At 37.4% G+C, this 17,579-nt stretch overlaps 1 protein-coding gene across 1 annotated transcript; it reads left to right on the top strand.

Annotated features, from left to right (window-relative positions):
• The first annotated feature begins 3,781 nt into the window (after nt 1-3,781).
• Nucleotides 3,782-4,723, top strand: LOC147826093 (olfactory receptor 1J1-like). The gene has a single exon (XM_087182889.1). The coding sequence runs from the start codon at nt 3,782-3,784 to the stop codon at nt 4,721-4,723; it is 942 nt and encodes a 313-aa protein (XP_087039015.1).
• Nucleotides 4,724-17,579: the final 12,856 nt, after the last annotated feature.

The following is a 17,579-nucleotide window of genomic DNA, read 5'->3' on the forward strand; positions in this document are numbered from 1 at the left end:
CATTTTCCTTTTTAATCCATTCTGCCAGTCTATTTCTTTTGATTGGTGAATTGAGGCCATTAACATTGAGGGTTATAATTGAGAGATATTGATTCATCCTTATCATGATGTTTTACTTTTGTTGGCTCTTTTATTTCTTATTTTCCCCCCTTTCCCTTTAGTGTCTTACCTTGCCTGGTGGCTTCCCTCTGTTGGGCCTCATGGAGTTGTGACCATCATTGCTTTTTTCTAGGATATTGTTTAGAATTGCTTGTAGTGTTGGTTTGGTGTTCATGAAATTTCTCAGGTATTCTTTCTCGTGGAAGTATCTAATTTCCCCATCAATTTTGAAAGATAATTTTGCAGGGTACAACAGTCTAGGTTGGAAGTTATTTTCTTTTAGGGCTTGAAATACTTCACTCCAGGCTCTCCTTGATTTGAGGGTTTGTGTTGAGAAGTCTGCTGTGATTCTGATAGGCTTTCCCTTATAGGTGATTTGTTTCTTTTCTCTAACTGCTTGTAGGATTTTGTTTTTCTGTTGGGTTTCTGGGTTCTTGATTATTATATGTGTAGATGTAGATTTTTCTTTGATCATGGCTAGAGTTCTATATGCCTCACTTATCTGTATGTCCAGTTCTCTACTTCTGTCTGGGGAGTTTTCCACTATTACTTCTGTGAACAGTTTTTTTATGTCAGTTGTGCTTTCTCCTGTTTCTTCATGGACTCCTATCGGTATTATGTTATTCTTCTTTGCATTGTCTAGAAGTTGTTGGATTGATTTCTTGTGATCCCTTACTATTTTTAAGAAATCTCTATTTTCGTGTTCTCTAAATGTGATTCTGTCTTCTATATCTGATATTCTATCTTCAGATTCCCTTAATCTGCTGTGGATACTTTCAGTGGAGTTTTTGATCTTCTGAATATCTGTTTGAATCTGTGTCATGGATTCCATTTCTTTCTTATGTTGGGAGATCATGGTTTCCATTTCTTTCTTATGCTGGGTATTCATGGCTTCCAGCATGTTTCTGAGCTCATCTATTTTTTATCTGTTTCTGTTCTAGATCCTCTAATCATGTCTTTCACTCTGCTCATCATCTCTGAGGATATGTGGGATATTTTTTCTGTTTTGAATTTTTCTAGAGCCTCATTCATCTGTTTTGTTACTTCCTGTGGTATCAGTTCAGGGTATCCAGGTGGTTGGTTATGGGACTTTTCCACCTCATTTCCCCCAGGATTTACCCTTTGTGGGGTGGAAGTCTGAGTTTGTGCCTTGCTTAAATGTCTTCTCATTTTTGTTTTTGGTACTGTCCTTGGTTTGACTCCTGGGTTGATAGTTTGAAATTGCTTATTGTAGTTATCTTTGTTGCTTGTAATTAGAACCCTTATAGAATGATTGCTTCTCAGAGGTGTCATCCAGATATAGCTGGTCTTTAAGTTTTGAGTCTCTAATGACTCTAAGGCTATCTCATTTTCCTTATACTAGGAAGGTTCATTGACTAGATCAATACCAACACCTTAGCCCAAGTGATACAATCAGCAACACCATTGCATCAAGTACATCTTCAAAAATGACATTTTGTGGTAGTTATTAATCTATGACCTTTAGCTGTGTGAATCAAATCAAGATGGAGGACCAACCCAACATATAGTGAATAAACTCTTCAATATAACAACTTTCCCCTTTGGGATGGGAAGTTAGAAGGGGCTGGGGATGGAGGGATAGATGGGAAGAAGGATAGGGGAAGGTTAGCAGTGTGGCCAGAGGACACAGGTGAGAAGGAAAAAGAGAATACTAGGAAAATAAAGAAGAACTCCGAATGAGGACCAAAACAGGGACAAAAAGGGAAGATGAACAATGTGGGAGAGCAAGAGAGTGAGTATAAGCGAGAGAGAAAGGAAAAAGAAAAGAAGGAAGAAAAGAAAAGAAAAAAGGAGAGAAAAACAAATGTTTGCAAAGAGTAAGGGAAAAAAATTAAAGATAAGAGGAGCAAAAGAAAAGAAAAGAGAAAAAAACAAACAAACTAATTTTGGGAATGACAAATAACCATGAAGATGAAGGGCCTCTTTCAGGGTATGTCTCTGCTGTCACAATAAACAACGTGGTTAGCAGTGTGCAGATATAAGTCAATGAGTCTCAGCAAGCTAGTCGCAGACCCCTGAGATTCAGGCAGATTTCTGGCTGCAAGTCCCAAGGTGAGCTCCCTGTCCTCCTGTAGGGTTGAACTCTGCAGAGTTGTATTGCAGGTTCCAGCTGTCCTTCCCCTGAAGATAGTCCTGGTCCTGATGGGAGGTGAAGATGACTCCAACTTACCCAGTACAGCGGTCTGGTGGTCTGGTGTCCTCTGGGTCTTTGTAGTGTGGAACCAGGTGGCTGTACAGAGAAGAGGCCAGAAGAGCAGAGGGTGGGGTGTCCAGTGGATTGCTGCCCAGCCACGGACTGATTCCGCAGGTTTGGTTTGGAGTGACTCACGACCTTGGTACTGCGTCTGCAGACCTGCCTGTCTGCAGGGGGCTGATTTGGCACGTTCAGCACGACTGGCAAAGTTGCTACGGTGTCCGCAGACCTGCCTGTCTGCAGCGGGCTGATTCAGTGCCGGTAGTGGTTCTAATAAGCCAAACAGTAGAAATTTTTCTTCTGTATTCCATTTTTAGGGATCTTGATTAAGAAATGTGTCATTATTTTAACATCATAAATACAAGTGATATGTTCTTCTAATGATTCTGAAATTTTGCTTCCATATTTAATTTTTTAATCCATTAGAGATTTTTAATGTATGGTATGAAATAGGGGAGACCATGTTATTCCTTTTTTTCTTCGTGAGTAGCCAACTCCCTTAGCACCATTCATTGAAAAGTCCATTCATTTTATTGCCCACTGACCTATAATACTACTTCTCTCTTCATTATAAACATATTTCTAGGCTCTGTCTTTTTCTGCACTGCTTTATTGACTTATCTTTGTAAAAATGTTATTTATTACAATAACTGTTGCTTTATAATAAGAATTGAGATATTATAGCAAATGCTGACATTTTTAAAAAATAGAGATATTTTTATTTTGATTTGGATTATTTATTTCAATCACTTATTTTATATACACTGAAAAGATTAGAATTCCTTTAAAAAACTTTTTGGCTTTTAGATCACATTTTTTAAAAAATTTGATGCTTGTGACAACTAAATAAAATGGTGCCATATTAGGGTTGAACGAGGCTCCTGAACTAGTCCTGGTGTAAGTTTCTGTTGAAACTGTCAAGTGAGTTTAACCAGATGTAGGATCCCTTATTTTAAAAACAAATTCATATTGCATATGCATTGTCTATGACACTTTATATATCTACAACCAATGAACAAATTAGAAATGATAATGAAATGTGTAAACAAACAGGGCATACAGAATTAAACAGGTCATCACCCACAAAATTATGAAGGGCAATAATATTTCTGATGATAAATAATTGCTTTGGTTTCAGGGGACAAACTCTGGAATCAAAAGACTATTAAATCAGTTACTACACACAGGCTGTTAAAATACTATATAAGGAAAATATTTAGTGAACATTGACTTTTAATATTATCATTTACAGACAGTGGGACCAGACTGAGAAAGAAAGTGGCTATGTATTTTAAACCTGCATTGTTTTTCTACCACATTTGCAATAAAACATGCTGGAAATATAAGAAAGTATGGAAGAAGACAATCCCTAAGTCAAAAGACTATCTCTATCATCCTCTGCCCTGAATATCATTTCTTATTCCAAGACATTCCACTTTTCCCCTGCCTCCCAGCTAATGTACAAGTATGAGGCCTGAGAACCAGAGCAGCATGCCCGAGTTCCTCCTCCTGGGGCTCCCCATCCGGCCAGACCAGCAGGCTGTGTTCTTCACCCTGTTCCTGGTCATGTACCTGACCACAGTTCTGGGGAACCTGCTCATCATCCTGCTCATCAGGCTGGACTCCCACCTCCACACCCCCATGTACTTCTTCCTCAGCCACTTGGCTCTCACTGACATCTCTTTCTCATCTGTCACTGGCCCGAAGATGTTGACAAACATGTGGACCCAGCACCTATCCGTCACCTATGAGGGATGTATTTCACAAACATATTTTTTCATATTCTTTGCTGACTTGGACAGTTTTCTTATCACTTCAATGGCCTATGACAGGTATGTGGCGATCTGTCACCCTCTACATTATACCACCATTATGAGTCAGAGCCTGTGTGTCATGCTGGTAGCCATGTCCTGGGTCATTGCTTGTGCCTGTGCTCTTTTGCATACCCTCCTACTGGCTCGGCTTTCCTTCTGTGCTAAACATATTGTCCCTCACTTCTTCTGTGACCTTGGTGCCCTGCTCCAGTTGTCCTGCTCAGATACCTCCCTCAACCAATTGGTCATCTTTACTGCAGGTTTGACAGCCATCATGGTTCCGTTCCTGTGCATTCTGGTTTCTTATGGTCGTATTGGGGCCATGGTCCTCCAAGTTCCCTCTACCAAAGGCATCTGCAAAGCCTTGTCCACATGTGGATCCCACCTCTCAGTAGTGATTCTCTATTATGGAGCAATTATTGGACTCTATTTTCTTCCTTCATCCATCAACAGCAATGACAGTAAGATAATTGCTTCAGTAATGTACACAGTGGTCACTCCTATGTTGAATCCCTTCATTTATAGCCTGAGAAATAAAGACATGAAAGGGGCCTTAAGGAAACTATTGAATAAGAAAAGATATTCTTCCAACTGATATTTTTTTCTCTAAGAGATCTATATGCTCTTATTTCCTCAGTAACATAAATATAAATTATTTAAAATATTGCTCATTTGTCTTCTTTCCACAGCTGTCACTTGAAATGCATTGCTGACATTATTTCTACTCTTTGTAGGGAGGATTTATGAGACTTTATTTGATCTTTTATTCAATATTGATATTGAAAAATGTTTTGTCTCATCATTTTTATTGGTACATGTCTGCCATATATAATGATCACATTCATCATAGGGAATTTGGACCTATACATAATGTACCTTAATACTTCTTTTTTCTCATTCCCCTTCCCTCCCTTCAATGCTTCTTCCCTTCCTCATTTACAAAAGCTTTGTTTCCATTTATCTTCCATCCTCTGTTTTTAAAAAAATCCCTTTTTCTTCACTTCCTCCTCCCCCTCCCTTGTTTTCCTTCCTATTCGAACAGCCTCTTCCTTTTTCCCAATATCTATTTCTCTTTTTCCCCTTAGGTACCCTTTGGGTTTCTCACACAAGAGAAAAAATGTGATATTTAGACTTACGTCTGGTTTATTTCACTTAAAATTATGGTCTCAAAGTGCATTCATTTACCTAACAATATCTCAAGTTTATCCTTCTTTATGACAGAGTAGTATTCCATTGTATATAAAAAGTCCACATTTTCTTTATTCATTCATCTGTTGATGGGCATATGGACTATTTCCAAGATTTAGCTATTATAAATGTGTTGCTATAAACATGGGTAGGCATATATCACTGTGGTATGATTTGGCTATTATCATTAAATGAAAGAAATCAGGAATAATCTTTCCTCAGATTTTAAATTTGTTATAAAATATGTCTGGTCTTTCACACCTGCATTTATAAAAAATTTTCCATTTTTATTAAGATATAGTGCCTCTTTCACTGAGGAACCAAAACATACAAAGATAACATATGAAGTTATATTTTACTTACATAATAACATGCTGCCTTCTCATCCTTTAGAAATACAGCTCACACTTCCTTTCTCCCAAACACATGCAGATATCAATGCTAAAATAAAATCCAGCTCTGTTACTGGTCTAAGAGCTACTTTTATTCTGACAACAATTCCAAGAGTTATCTTGGGAAAACTCAGGCTCAAACAGCTGAAAAACTACCCCAAATTACAGTTAGTGAAAGGAAGATGTGAATCTTGGTTGCCACTCACTGTGTTGACTCACTGTGATAAGGACTGTAATCCTTTATATGCAACACTATGTTAAGTACAAGGATGAATGATTAAATGTAGCCTGGTTGAGGAAGATACAAAAGACTTCACAGAGCAGCAAGGCTTTATGTGACTCTTAGAATTATCCAGACACACAGATCAGGAAGAGGGAGCATCATGTGTCAGAATGTTAAATTCGAAGCTTTAATTGAGACATGAAGATTTGGTAGACAAAATGCACAAAATGAAATACACTAGATTGCATTTTAAGATTCAAAATGAAAATACTTATAGAAAATGCCATGTAATTAATATTATAACTCTTAAGCCTTTCAATCTAAAGTGGATCAAAAACACAAATGAGTTAGAGATAAGAGAGGATTCTGTAAGTACATATTTTTAAATTTTTTATTTATATATTAATTGGTACATTTCAGGTGTACAATACATTTACATTTATCATTGGGTGTTTGTACCTGAACATGATGTATCTTAGTTCTTATTTTTCCCCATTATGTATGTGCCCTTCACGCCCACCACCCTTCCCTATTTACATAGAATTTGTTTCCATTTTTTTTCTTTCTCATGATTTTTCCTTTCCCTTCTTCCATTTCCCCTTCCCCTACCGCCACCCCTACCCCTTCGGACTTTTTTCTATTTCAAATTATCAATTATTAATTTTAACCATTTTCATTCTTATTTACACTTTCAGTTTCTCACACTAGAGATACTATTCAGTATGCCTGTGTGTCCTATTTATTTCACTTAAGAGTATGGCCTCAATATGCATTCATTTAGCTATAAATGACTCTAGTTTCTCATTCTTTATGGCTGAGTAGTACTCCATTTTATAAAAAAACTCACATCTTCTTTATCCAGTTTCCAGTTGATGGGCACTTGGGCATTGCATTATATCTATATAGTAGTTTTGGAAGTATGGCCATTTTCACTATATTGATTCCTCCTACCCAGGAACAAGGGATCTTTCCATTTTCTTATATCCTTTTCAATCTCCTTTTTCAGGGTGCTGTAGTTTTCAGTGTAGGTGTCTTTTGCTTCCTTTGCTAGGTTGATTCCTAGATATTTCATTTTTTTAGATGCTATTGTAAAAGGAATTATTTCCTGAATTTTTCTCTCAATGAGTCTGCTATTTGCATATGAGAAGGCTATTGCTTTTTGAGTGTTGACCTTATATCCAGCTACTCTACTGAATCTGTCAATTAGGTCTAGAAGACTTTTGACTGAGTTTTTTTGGGTCTTCTATGTAAAGTATCATATCATCAGCAAATAATGACAGTTTCACTTCTTCTTTTCCTATCTTTATTCCTTTTATTTCTTTCTGTCTAACTGGTATGGCTTATGTTTCCAGAACAATATTGAACAGGAGTGGTGATAGTGGGAATCCTTGTCCTGTTCCTGATTTTAGTGTGAAAGTTTTCAGTTTTTGACCATTTAGTATGATGTTGGCTGTTGGTTTTTCATAGATAGGCTTAATCAGGTTGAGATAAAGACCTTCTATTCCCATTTTCTGTAGCGTTTTTATCATGAATGGGTGTTGGATTTTGTCGAATGCATTTTCTGCATCTATTGAGATGATCATGTGGTTTTTGTCCTTGACTCGGTTAATATAGTGTATTACATTTATTGATTTATGAATGTTGAACCATCCTTGCATCCCTGGGATAAATCCGACTTGGTCAGGGTATATGATCTTCTTGATGACCCTCTGTATTCTGTTTGCCAGTATCTTGTTGAGGATTTTTGCATCTATGTTCATTAGGGAGATTGGCCTGTAGTTCTCTTTTTGGGTTGGGTCTTTCCCTGGTTTGGGGATCAAAGTAACACTTGCTTTCAGGAATGAATTTGGAAGACTTGCTTCCCTTTAAATTTCCTTGATGAGTTTAAATAGTAATGGCAATATTTCCTCTTTAAATGTCTGGTAGAATTCAGCAGTGAACCCATCAGGATTTGTGCTTTTCTTTGTTGTTAAATATTTTATTACATTTTCAATTTCACTCATTGTAATTGGGGTGTTTAGAATTTCTATATCTTCTTCATTTAACTTTGGCAATTCATATGTATCTAGGAATCTGCCCATTTCTTCTGTGTTTTCCATTTTATTAGAGTACAGGTTCTCAAAGTAGGTATTGACGATCCTCTGAATTTCTGTTGGTTTCTTTGTGGCTTCATCTTTTTCATTCTTAATTGCATAGATTTGAGGCTTTTCTTTCCTTTTTTGATAAGGTTAGCTAAAGGTTTATCAATTTTATTTATTCTTTCAAAAAACCAGCTGTTCGATTCATTCATTTTTTTGTATCATTCTCTTAGTCTCCATTGCATTGATTTCTGCTCAGATCTTTATAATTTCCTTTCTTGTATGAGCTTTGGGTTTGTTATGCTCTTCTTTTTCTAGGTGCTTGAGGTTCTGCATTAGGTTATTTAACTGAGTTCTCTCTGTTGTCCTAATATGGGCATTCACTGCTATGAATTTCCCTCATAGAACTGCTTTCATTGTGTCCCACAGATTCCTGTATGTTGTACTGGCATTATCATTTACTTGTAGAAACTGTCTAATTTCTTATTTAATTTCCTCTGTTACCCATTGGTTGTTCAGGAGGGTGTGATTCAATTTCTATGTGTTTGTGAGTGTTTTGCAGTTTCTTATGTTATTGATCTCCAATTGTATTGCATTATGGTCTGATAATATACAGGGGATGACTTCAGTTCTTTTACATTTACTTAGATTTGCCCTATGAGCTAGCATATGATCTATTTTGGAGAATGACCCTTGTGCAGCTGAAAAGAATGTGTATTCTGATTCTGTGTTGTGGAACACTCTACAAACATCTATTAAGTCCATTTGTTCAATAGCTTGGTCCAGTTTTAGAATTTCATTGTTAGTATTTTTCTTAGATGATCTGTCTATTTGTGATAGAGGGATGTTAAGGTCCCCCACTACAATTATGTTATTGTTTATTTTGTTTTTTATGTCCATTCATATTTGTTTTGTATAGTTAGGGGCATTTGTATTTGGTGCATAAATATTTAGGATTGTCATCTCTTCCTCTTGGATTGTTCCCTTCACAACTATGTAGTGACCATCTTTGTCTCTCTTAATTAGTTTTTGCTTGAAATCTACTTTGTCTGCAAATAAAATTGCTACCCCTGCTTTCTTCTGGGTTCCTGTGGCATGGAGAACTGTTTTCCATCCTTTTACTTTCAGTCTATGAATTTCCTTTTGAGTTAGGTGTGTTTCTTGTATACAGCATATTGCTGGATTTTGCTTCTTAATCCATCCTGTCAGTCTGTTTCTTTTGATTGGTGAATTGAGGCCATTAACATTGTTAGTTATAATGGATAGATATTGATTCATTCTTGCCATGATGTTTTATTGTTGTTGGCTCTTTTATTTCTTATTTTTCCCCCTTTCCCTTCAGAGACTTACCTTTCATGGTGTCTTCTCTCTGTTGCCCCTCATGGAGTTGTGACCTTCATTGTCTTTTTGTAGGATATTGCATAAAAATTTTTGGAGTGCTGGTTTGGTGTTCATGAAATTTCTCAGGTGTTCTTTGTTGTGAAAGTATCTAATTTCCCCATCAATTTTGAAAGATAATTTTGCCAGATACAACTGTCTAGGTTGGAAGTTATTTTCTTTTAGGGCTTGAAATACTTCACTCCTGGCTCTCCTTGATTTGAGGGTTTGTGTTGAGAAATCTGCTGTGATTCTGATGGGCTTTCCTTTATAGGTGGTTTGTTTCTTTTCTCTAAATGCCTGTAGAATTTTGTTCTTCTGTTGGGTTTCCAGGATCTTGACTTATATGTCTAGGTGTAGATTTTTTTTTTGATCATGGCTGAGTGGAGTTCTATATGCCTCACTTATCTGTGAGCCCAATTCTCCACCTCTGTCTGGGAAGTTTTCTACTATTACTTCTGTGAACATATTTTTTATGTCAATTGTACTTTCTCTTGTTTTTGCGTGGACTCCTATCAGTCTTATGTTATTCTTCTTTGCATCATCTTGCAGCTATTGGATTGATTTCTCATGGTCCCTTACTATCTCTAAGAAATCTCTGTTTTCATGGTCCTTAACTGTGATCTTATCTTCTATATCTGATATTCTGTCTTCAGATTCTCTTAGTCTGCTCTGCATGCTTTCAATGGAGTTTTTAATCTCCTGAATATCTGTTTGAATCTGTTTCATGGATTCCATTTGTTTCTTATGTTGGGCCATCATGGTTTCCATTTCTTTCTTATGCTGGGCATTCGTGGCTTCCAGCTTGTTTCTGATCTCATCTATTTTCTTATCTGTTTTGTGCTCTAGAGCCCCTAATCATGTCTTTCACTCTACTCACCATCTCTGTATTTATCTGGGAGATTATTTCGGCTTTGAATTTTTCTCGAGCCTCATGGATCTGCTTTGTTACTTCCTGTGCTATCACTTCAGGGTATCCAGGTGGTTTATTATCAGACTTTTCCACCTCATTTCCCCCAGAATTTCCTTTTTGTGGTGGGGAAGCCTGCGTTTGTGCCTTGCTTAAATGTCTTCTCATTTTTGTTTTTGGTACTGTTCTTGGTTTAATTCCTGGGTTGATATTTCAAAATTCCTTAATGCAGGTATCTTTGTTGCTTGTGTTTAAAACCCTTGTGGAATGATTTCTTTTCAGAGGTATCTTCTAGATATGGCTTGTGTTTAGGTTTGGAGACTCTAATGACTCTGAGCCTATTTTACTTTCCTTATACCAGGAAGGAAAACTGATTAGATCAATCCCAACATGTTACGCCAAATATTGCAATCAGCAATACCATAGCATCAAGCACAGCTTAGAAAATGTTAATTTGTGGTAGTATTAATCTATCACATTTAACTATGTTAAGTATAATCCCTTGTGCCTCTGTAGTGTGGGACCAGATAGCAGAAGAACCTGAAGGGGGGTGGTGGACCTGGGCCTTGCAGGTACCTGAGGGGCTAAGGGGAGCGCTGGATGGAGGCGTGGCTCCAAACCGCTCCTGGGACCTCACCGTGGTGTGGCCAGGAACTGGAACTCAGCCGAGGAGCTTCATCCTGCTTGGCTGATCCGCAGAGAGGAGCACCGGATGGAGGCCCTGTAAGTATATTTCTTTTGAAAAAAGCTTGCAGTGAGCCTTAAATCCTCCCAACAGGAAGGGAGATACTTCCCTCCTTATTTCAAGCTTAGCAGGAGAGCTTCAATACTAAGGCCATTTAAAATGTCTGCTATATGTCCTCTGCTTTTATGCAAGCAACAGCAATAATGAAGATGAAATGAGAGGAGAGGGGTGGTGGAGTATATGATAGAGTAATGTTTGGAGGGAGGGAGGGAGGGAGGGAGGGAGAGAGAGAAGATCTAAAACCACACAATTCTTTCCAAGATCTTTTAGAAAGCCTAAGGAACTTCAATAGACAAAATATGATAACTGTATGGAATGCAGCACTACGAAACCAGGGCAATGAGGGAAACATCCATAGGAAGAAAATACATTTTATCTGAGTCACAGAGGGTTTGTAATATGTCAGTCTGAAGGTCTCTATTCACTACCTGGAAGTGATATAGAAGAATGAGTCTGTTTCAACCATCATCCAACACAAGAGAAACACATTTCATCTCTGAGTTCTAACTCCTCATTCCCATGCTTCATCCAAGGAGTATGGGCTCCATAGGTAAAACTAGACCAGAAAACTGGTGAATAAAATGTAATGCCTCATTAGGATTCTCTTCTGAATCTCTAGTACTTGCCTGTGGCTATATCAAGAAAAGGGGAGAAAATTTATAGATAGAATCAGGTATCAGATATCAAGTATAGTAGATTAGATTATTTTTAAAAAATATTTTTCCTCTCACTTCTCAAAGTTCTTTTTAAAAACTTATTAATACATGTTTGAGACATAATAAGTACACTTATTTTGGGGAATTGGTACATATACATCTTAGTCATTTTTGCTCTCCTTTCCTCCCTTCCCATTTTCCCGGATCTCCTTCCTATCTCCACTAAGTCTATCTCCTTGTTTCCTATAATCTCTTTTATTTTGCTCTTTATATTTTGAGTTTCTCATTTAAGAAAAATCATGATATTTAAACTTCTGTGTTTCATTTATTTCACTTAGCATTATGATCTTAAGATTGATCCATTTTCCTATACATGACTCAAAATTATCCTACTTTATAGCCAAGTAATACTCCATCATATATATATATTATATATCAGATACATATACACATATACATATATATCAGATATTCTTTATCCATTCATTTGTTGATCACATATGAATTGTGCTACTATAGACATGAATGCATGTATCACTGTAATATGATGACTTTCTTCTGGGAAGATACTTCAGGAGTTTTCACTAAGGTAGAAAAAGATATAACAGGATCAAATGAAATTTCTATTTTTTTAAAATCACTGTACTGATTTCCATAGGGGTTGTACTAGTATTCCCACCAACAATGTAGATGGGCTCTTATTTCACCACAAATTTGGCAACATTTGTTGTTTTAGTCCTTGCTGATAGCAATTCTTACAGGAGTAAGATAGAATCTCAGAGTTGTTTACATTTGCATTTCTCTAATGACCAAAGATGTTGCACATTTTTAAATGAACCTATTGGCCATTTGTACTTGGGTTGAATTTGAATGGAGAACTCTGAGCTTCCTACCTGGATTTGGCATCTTTTCCTAGACTTTAGATGTTTTCAGCCATCATTTTAAAAAATATTTCTCTGGCCCTGTTTCTTTTATTTTTCTTGTAGTTCTTTATTGGTACATTTTAGGTATAGAATTCATTTACATTTATCATTGGGTGTTTGAACCTGTACATGATATATCTTGGTTCTTATTTTTTTCCCCCCATTACCTGTGAACCCTTCACCTCCTCTGCCCTTCCTTATTTACATAGATTTCATTTCCATTTTTTTCTTTTCTCATAGTTTTTGCTTTCTGACCCTGTTTCTTTTTCTTCACTTTAATTAATTCCTATTTTGCAAGGATAATTCTCTTGATCACGTCCTATATTTCCTGTAGGGCTTCTTCTTTCTTTTTCATTATTTATACTCTTTTTGTTCCAGTGATTGTTAATTTCATATATTCTGTCTTTAACCTTACTGATTCTTCAGCTTGATAGATGCTTCCTATGGCATATATATGTCTCTTTCTTTAAGATCCATTGTTAGAGATTTCTTAGTTACTTTTGGAGGTGTTATGATTTGCTGAATATTTATAATCCTAAGATCTTTTTGTTTGTCTATGCTTTTGAGGTGACAGCCACCTCTTGTGTGAGTCTGTGTAGACCAGGTGGTAATAACCCTTGGCAGATGGAGCTTACTTTTGGATTCTCTAGATGGCTGGCACATTTCTTTTGTATCAGACAGCTGGGCTCTGATGTCTGGTGGGACCAATGGCTAAGCACTGAAATCAGGCTGATTTGCTAAACAGGCACTGGAATTGTCCCAGAACAGAACCACAGGATATATTCACTGGCCATATGGTACTTCTATTTGAGTTCAGAAGCTTGTCACTGTTGTGAAAGAGGCCCTAAGAGCAGGAGTCAGCCTGCAAACTGTCCTAGGGGTATGATCAAAGAATAAAGAGATAAAGACAAATTTCTAAGCAAGGGGGACCAGTGGACTCTTACCTCAGGAGGAAAAGAGGATGGGGAGTCTGAAAAGTCCCATTTTTATTAGAACAAGGCAGTGTAGCAAACATGCAATTCAAGGAACAAAGAACTGTAGATGACTAATAAAGAATATCAGGGCCGGGGATTTAGCTCAGCGGTTTTGCTGCCTGCTGAGCAAGCACAAGGACCCGAGTTTGATCCCTGGTACAAAAAAAAAAAAAAAAAAAAATCAGACCATCCAACCCGCTGCTCCTGGCCCACAGGAAGGGGCTTCTGGGCTGCTGTCCATCCTGCTGCTCCCAGCCCAGAGCTAGGGGCTTCTGAGCCACCCTCACACTGCTCCTGGTCCAGAGGAAGGGGCTTCTAGGCCACATACCTCCCACCACTCCCAGCCCCTGCCCCACCTCTCACAGCTCAGAGGAGGTGAGCCGCATGGGTGCCAAAAGCACCCCCACCCCCCTGTCAGAAATGAGAAGACACATAAATAAGTCTCAAAACCAGACTTCCAGATCACCTACAGTAACCCCAAAGGGAAATGAGATGGAACACTCTGATACTCAACAACCTGGACCCACTGAACTGGCAACAATAGGGGATCTGGGAAAAACGAAATCAGAAATAAATTCTCAGATAACAGGAGAGATTGTGCTCCTAATGCAAGAGATGATTAATAAATCTAGAGAGGGCCAGAGGAACATGATGGAATCTCAACATAGGAAACAAATGGAATCCTTAAAACAGACACAAATGGATTTCCAGGAGAAGAAAAACTCCATTGAAAGTCTACACAGCAGAATGAGCCAATGTGAGGACAGAATTTCAGATATAGAAGATAAGATTGCAATTAATGACCAGGAAAAGAAAAATTACTTCAAAATTATAAGGGAACACAAGAAATCAATCCAGCAGCTGCTAGATGATGCAAAGAAGAATAACATAAGACTGATTGGAGTCAATGAAGAAACAGGAGAGAGTGGAGATGATATAAAAAAACTCTTCACAGAAGTGATGGCAGAAAGCTTCCCAAGGAGGGGAAAAGAACTTGATATACAGATAAGTGAGGCATATAGGACTCCAGCTAGCCTTGATCAAAAAAAATCTACACATAGACATATCATTGTTAAGATTCCAGAAACCCAACAGAAGAACAAAGTTCTATAAGCAGTTAGAGAAAAGAAACAAATCACATACAAAGGAAAGCCCATCAGAATCACAGCAGACATCTCAACACAAACCATCAAGGCAAGAAGAGCTTGGAGTGACTTATTCCAAGCCCTAAAAGAAAACAGCCACCAACCCAGATTGCTGTATGCTGCAAAACTATCTTTCAAAATTGACAGAGAAATAAGATACTTTCATGACAAAGAGCACCTTAGGAACTTCTTGAATACCAAAGCAGCACTCCAAAGAATTTTACAGAATATCCTAGGAACAGACATTGAGGGTCACAACCCCAGGAAGCAAAGGAGAATGAACCCATCTGGCATGACAAGAAATTAAATGCAAAGGGGTAGAACCCAAGAAAAAGAAAAAGTCATGGCAATGACAAGTCAGTACGTTTCAGTTATAACCATCAACGTTAATGGTCTCAATTCACCAATCAAAAGAAATAGACTGGCAGAATGGGCCAAGAAGCAAAATCCAACAGATAGAGAGATCAACTAGACAAAAAATAAGTAATGAAATACTAGAACTCAATCAAACTCTTGAACAAATGAACTTAACAGATGTTTAGACTCTTCCACCCTACAAAATCAGAATACACATTCTTCTCAGCTGCACACAGGTCGTTCTCCAAAATAGACCACATACTCGCTCATAGAACATGTTTAAGTAAGTGAAAAGGAATTGCAGTTATCCCCTGTATATTATCAGACCATAAGGTGATGAAATTGGAGATCCATAGCAAAAGAAACTGGAAAAATTTCATAGACACATGGAAATTGAACAACACACTTCTGAATAACCAATGGGTCACAGAGGAAATTAAAGAAGAAATCAGACAGTTCCTTCAATTAAATGACAATACAACATATCAGAATCTATGGGACACAATGAAAGCAGTCTTACCAGGGAAATTCATACCAGTGAATATACATATTAGGAAAACAGAGTGAGCTCAAATAAAGAACCTGATGCTGAACCTCAAGCTTCTAGAAAAAGAAGAGCAGGACAACCCCAAAGCTCATACAAGGGAGGAAATTATAAAGATCAGAGGAGAAATCAATGCAATGGAGATTAAGAGAACAATACAAAAAAATCAATGAAGCCAAGAGTTGGTTCTTCAAAAGAATCAACAAAATTGACAAACCCTTAGCCAAACTTATCAGAAAAAGGAAAGAAAAAGCCCAAATACATGCAATTAGGAATGAAAAGGGTGAAATAACAGCAGACCCAGCAGAAATCCAGAGAATCATCAATACCTACTTAAATAACCTATATGCCAATAACATGGAAAACACAGAAGAAATGGACAAATTCCTAGATACATATGAATTACCAAAGTTGAACAAAGAAGACCTAAACATTCTAAACAACCCAATATCAACCAATGAAATTAAAAACCTAATTAAAACCTTAACAACTAAGAAAAGCCTGGGCCCTGATGGCTTCACTGCTGAATTCTACAAGACATTTAGAGAGGAACTACTGCCACTACTGTTTAAACTCTTTATTGAAATTGAAAGGGAAGCAATACTCCCAAATTCATTCCTGGAAGCAAGCATCCCCTTGATCCCCAAAGCAGAGAAAGACCCAACCGAAAAGGAGAACTATAGGCCAATCTCACTAATGAACATAGATGCAAAAATCTTTAATAAGATACTGGCAAACAGAATGCAGAAGATCATCAAGAAGATCATACACCCTGATCAAGTGGGATTCATCCCAGGGATGCAGGGATGGTTCAACATATGCAAATCAATCAATGTAATACACTGTATCAATAGAGCCAAGGACAAAACCCATATGATTATCTCCATAGATGCAGAAAAAGCATTTGACAAAATCCAACATGCATTTATGATAAAAACCCTACAAAAAATTGGAATAGATGGTCTCTATCTCAAACTGATAAAAGCCATCTATGAAAAACGAACAGCCAATATCATACTAAATGGTCAAACACTGAAATTCTTCACACTAAAATCAGAAACAAGACAAGGATGTCCACTATCACCACTCTTGTTCAATATAGTTCTGGAAACGTGAGCCATGGCAATTAGACAAGAGAAAGAAATAAAAGGAATAAAGATAGGAAATGAAGAAGTCAAATTGTCATTATTTGCAGATGACATGATACTCTATATAGAAGACCCCAAGAACTCCACCAAAAGTCTTCTAGACTTAATAACCAAATTCAGTCAAGTAGCTGGTTACAAGGTCAACACACAAAAATCAATAGCTTTCCTCTACACCAATGACAAACTCACTGAGAGAGAAATAGGGCAAACAATTCCTTTCACAATAGCATCCAAAAAACTGAAATACCTAGGAATCAACCTAACAAAAGAAATCAAAGACCTCTTCTCTGAAAACTATGACACTCTGAAAAGAGAGATTGAAGATGATATCAGAAAATGGACAGACATCCCCTCCTCCTGGGTAGGAAGGATTAATATAGTGAAAATGGCCATACTTCCAAAACTGCTACATAGATTCAATGCAATTCCAATTGAGATCTCAGCAGCATACTTTACCAACCTTGAGAAAACAATCCAAAAATTCATTTGGAACAAGAAGAGACCCAGAATAGCAAAAGCAATTCTAGGTAACAGAGACATGGCAGGGGGTATCACAATCCGCAGCCTGCAACTATACTACAAAGCTACTGTGATAAAACAGCATGGTACTGGCAAAGAAACAGACCTGAGGACCAATGGAACAGATTAGAAGATGCAGAATCAATGCCAGACACACTCAGTCATCTCATCTTTGATAAAGGAGCCAAACACCCTCACTGGAGGAAAGATAGCTTCTTTAATAAATGGTACTGGAAAAATTGTCAAAAATTGTCAAAGATTAAAACTAGACC

The sequence above is a fragment of the Heterocephalus glaber genome, unplaced genomic scaffold (genome assembly GCF_053883595.1).
Source record: "Heterocephalus glaber isolate CG9 unplaced genomic scaffold, H.glaber_assembly_v1.0 deba00001479, whole genome shotgun sequence".
Taxonomy (NCBI): Eukaryota; Metazoa; Chordata; class Mammalia; order Rodentia; family Bathyergidae; genus Heterocephalus; species Heterocephalus glaber.

What these genes read in the sequence shown, in the direction of transcription:
- LOC147826093 (XM_087182889.1), top strand. Translation starts at nt 3,782, where the DNA reads ATGAGGCCTGAGAACCAGAGCAGCATGCCCGAGTTCCTCCTCCTGGGG.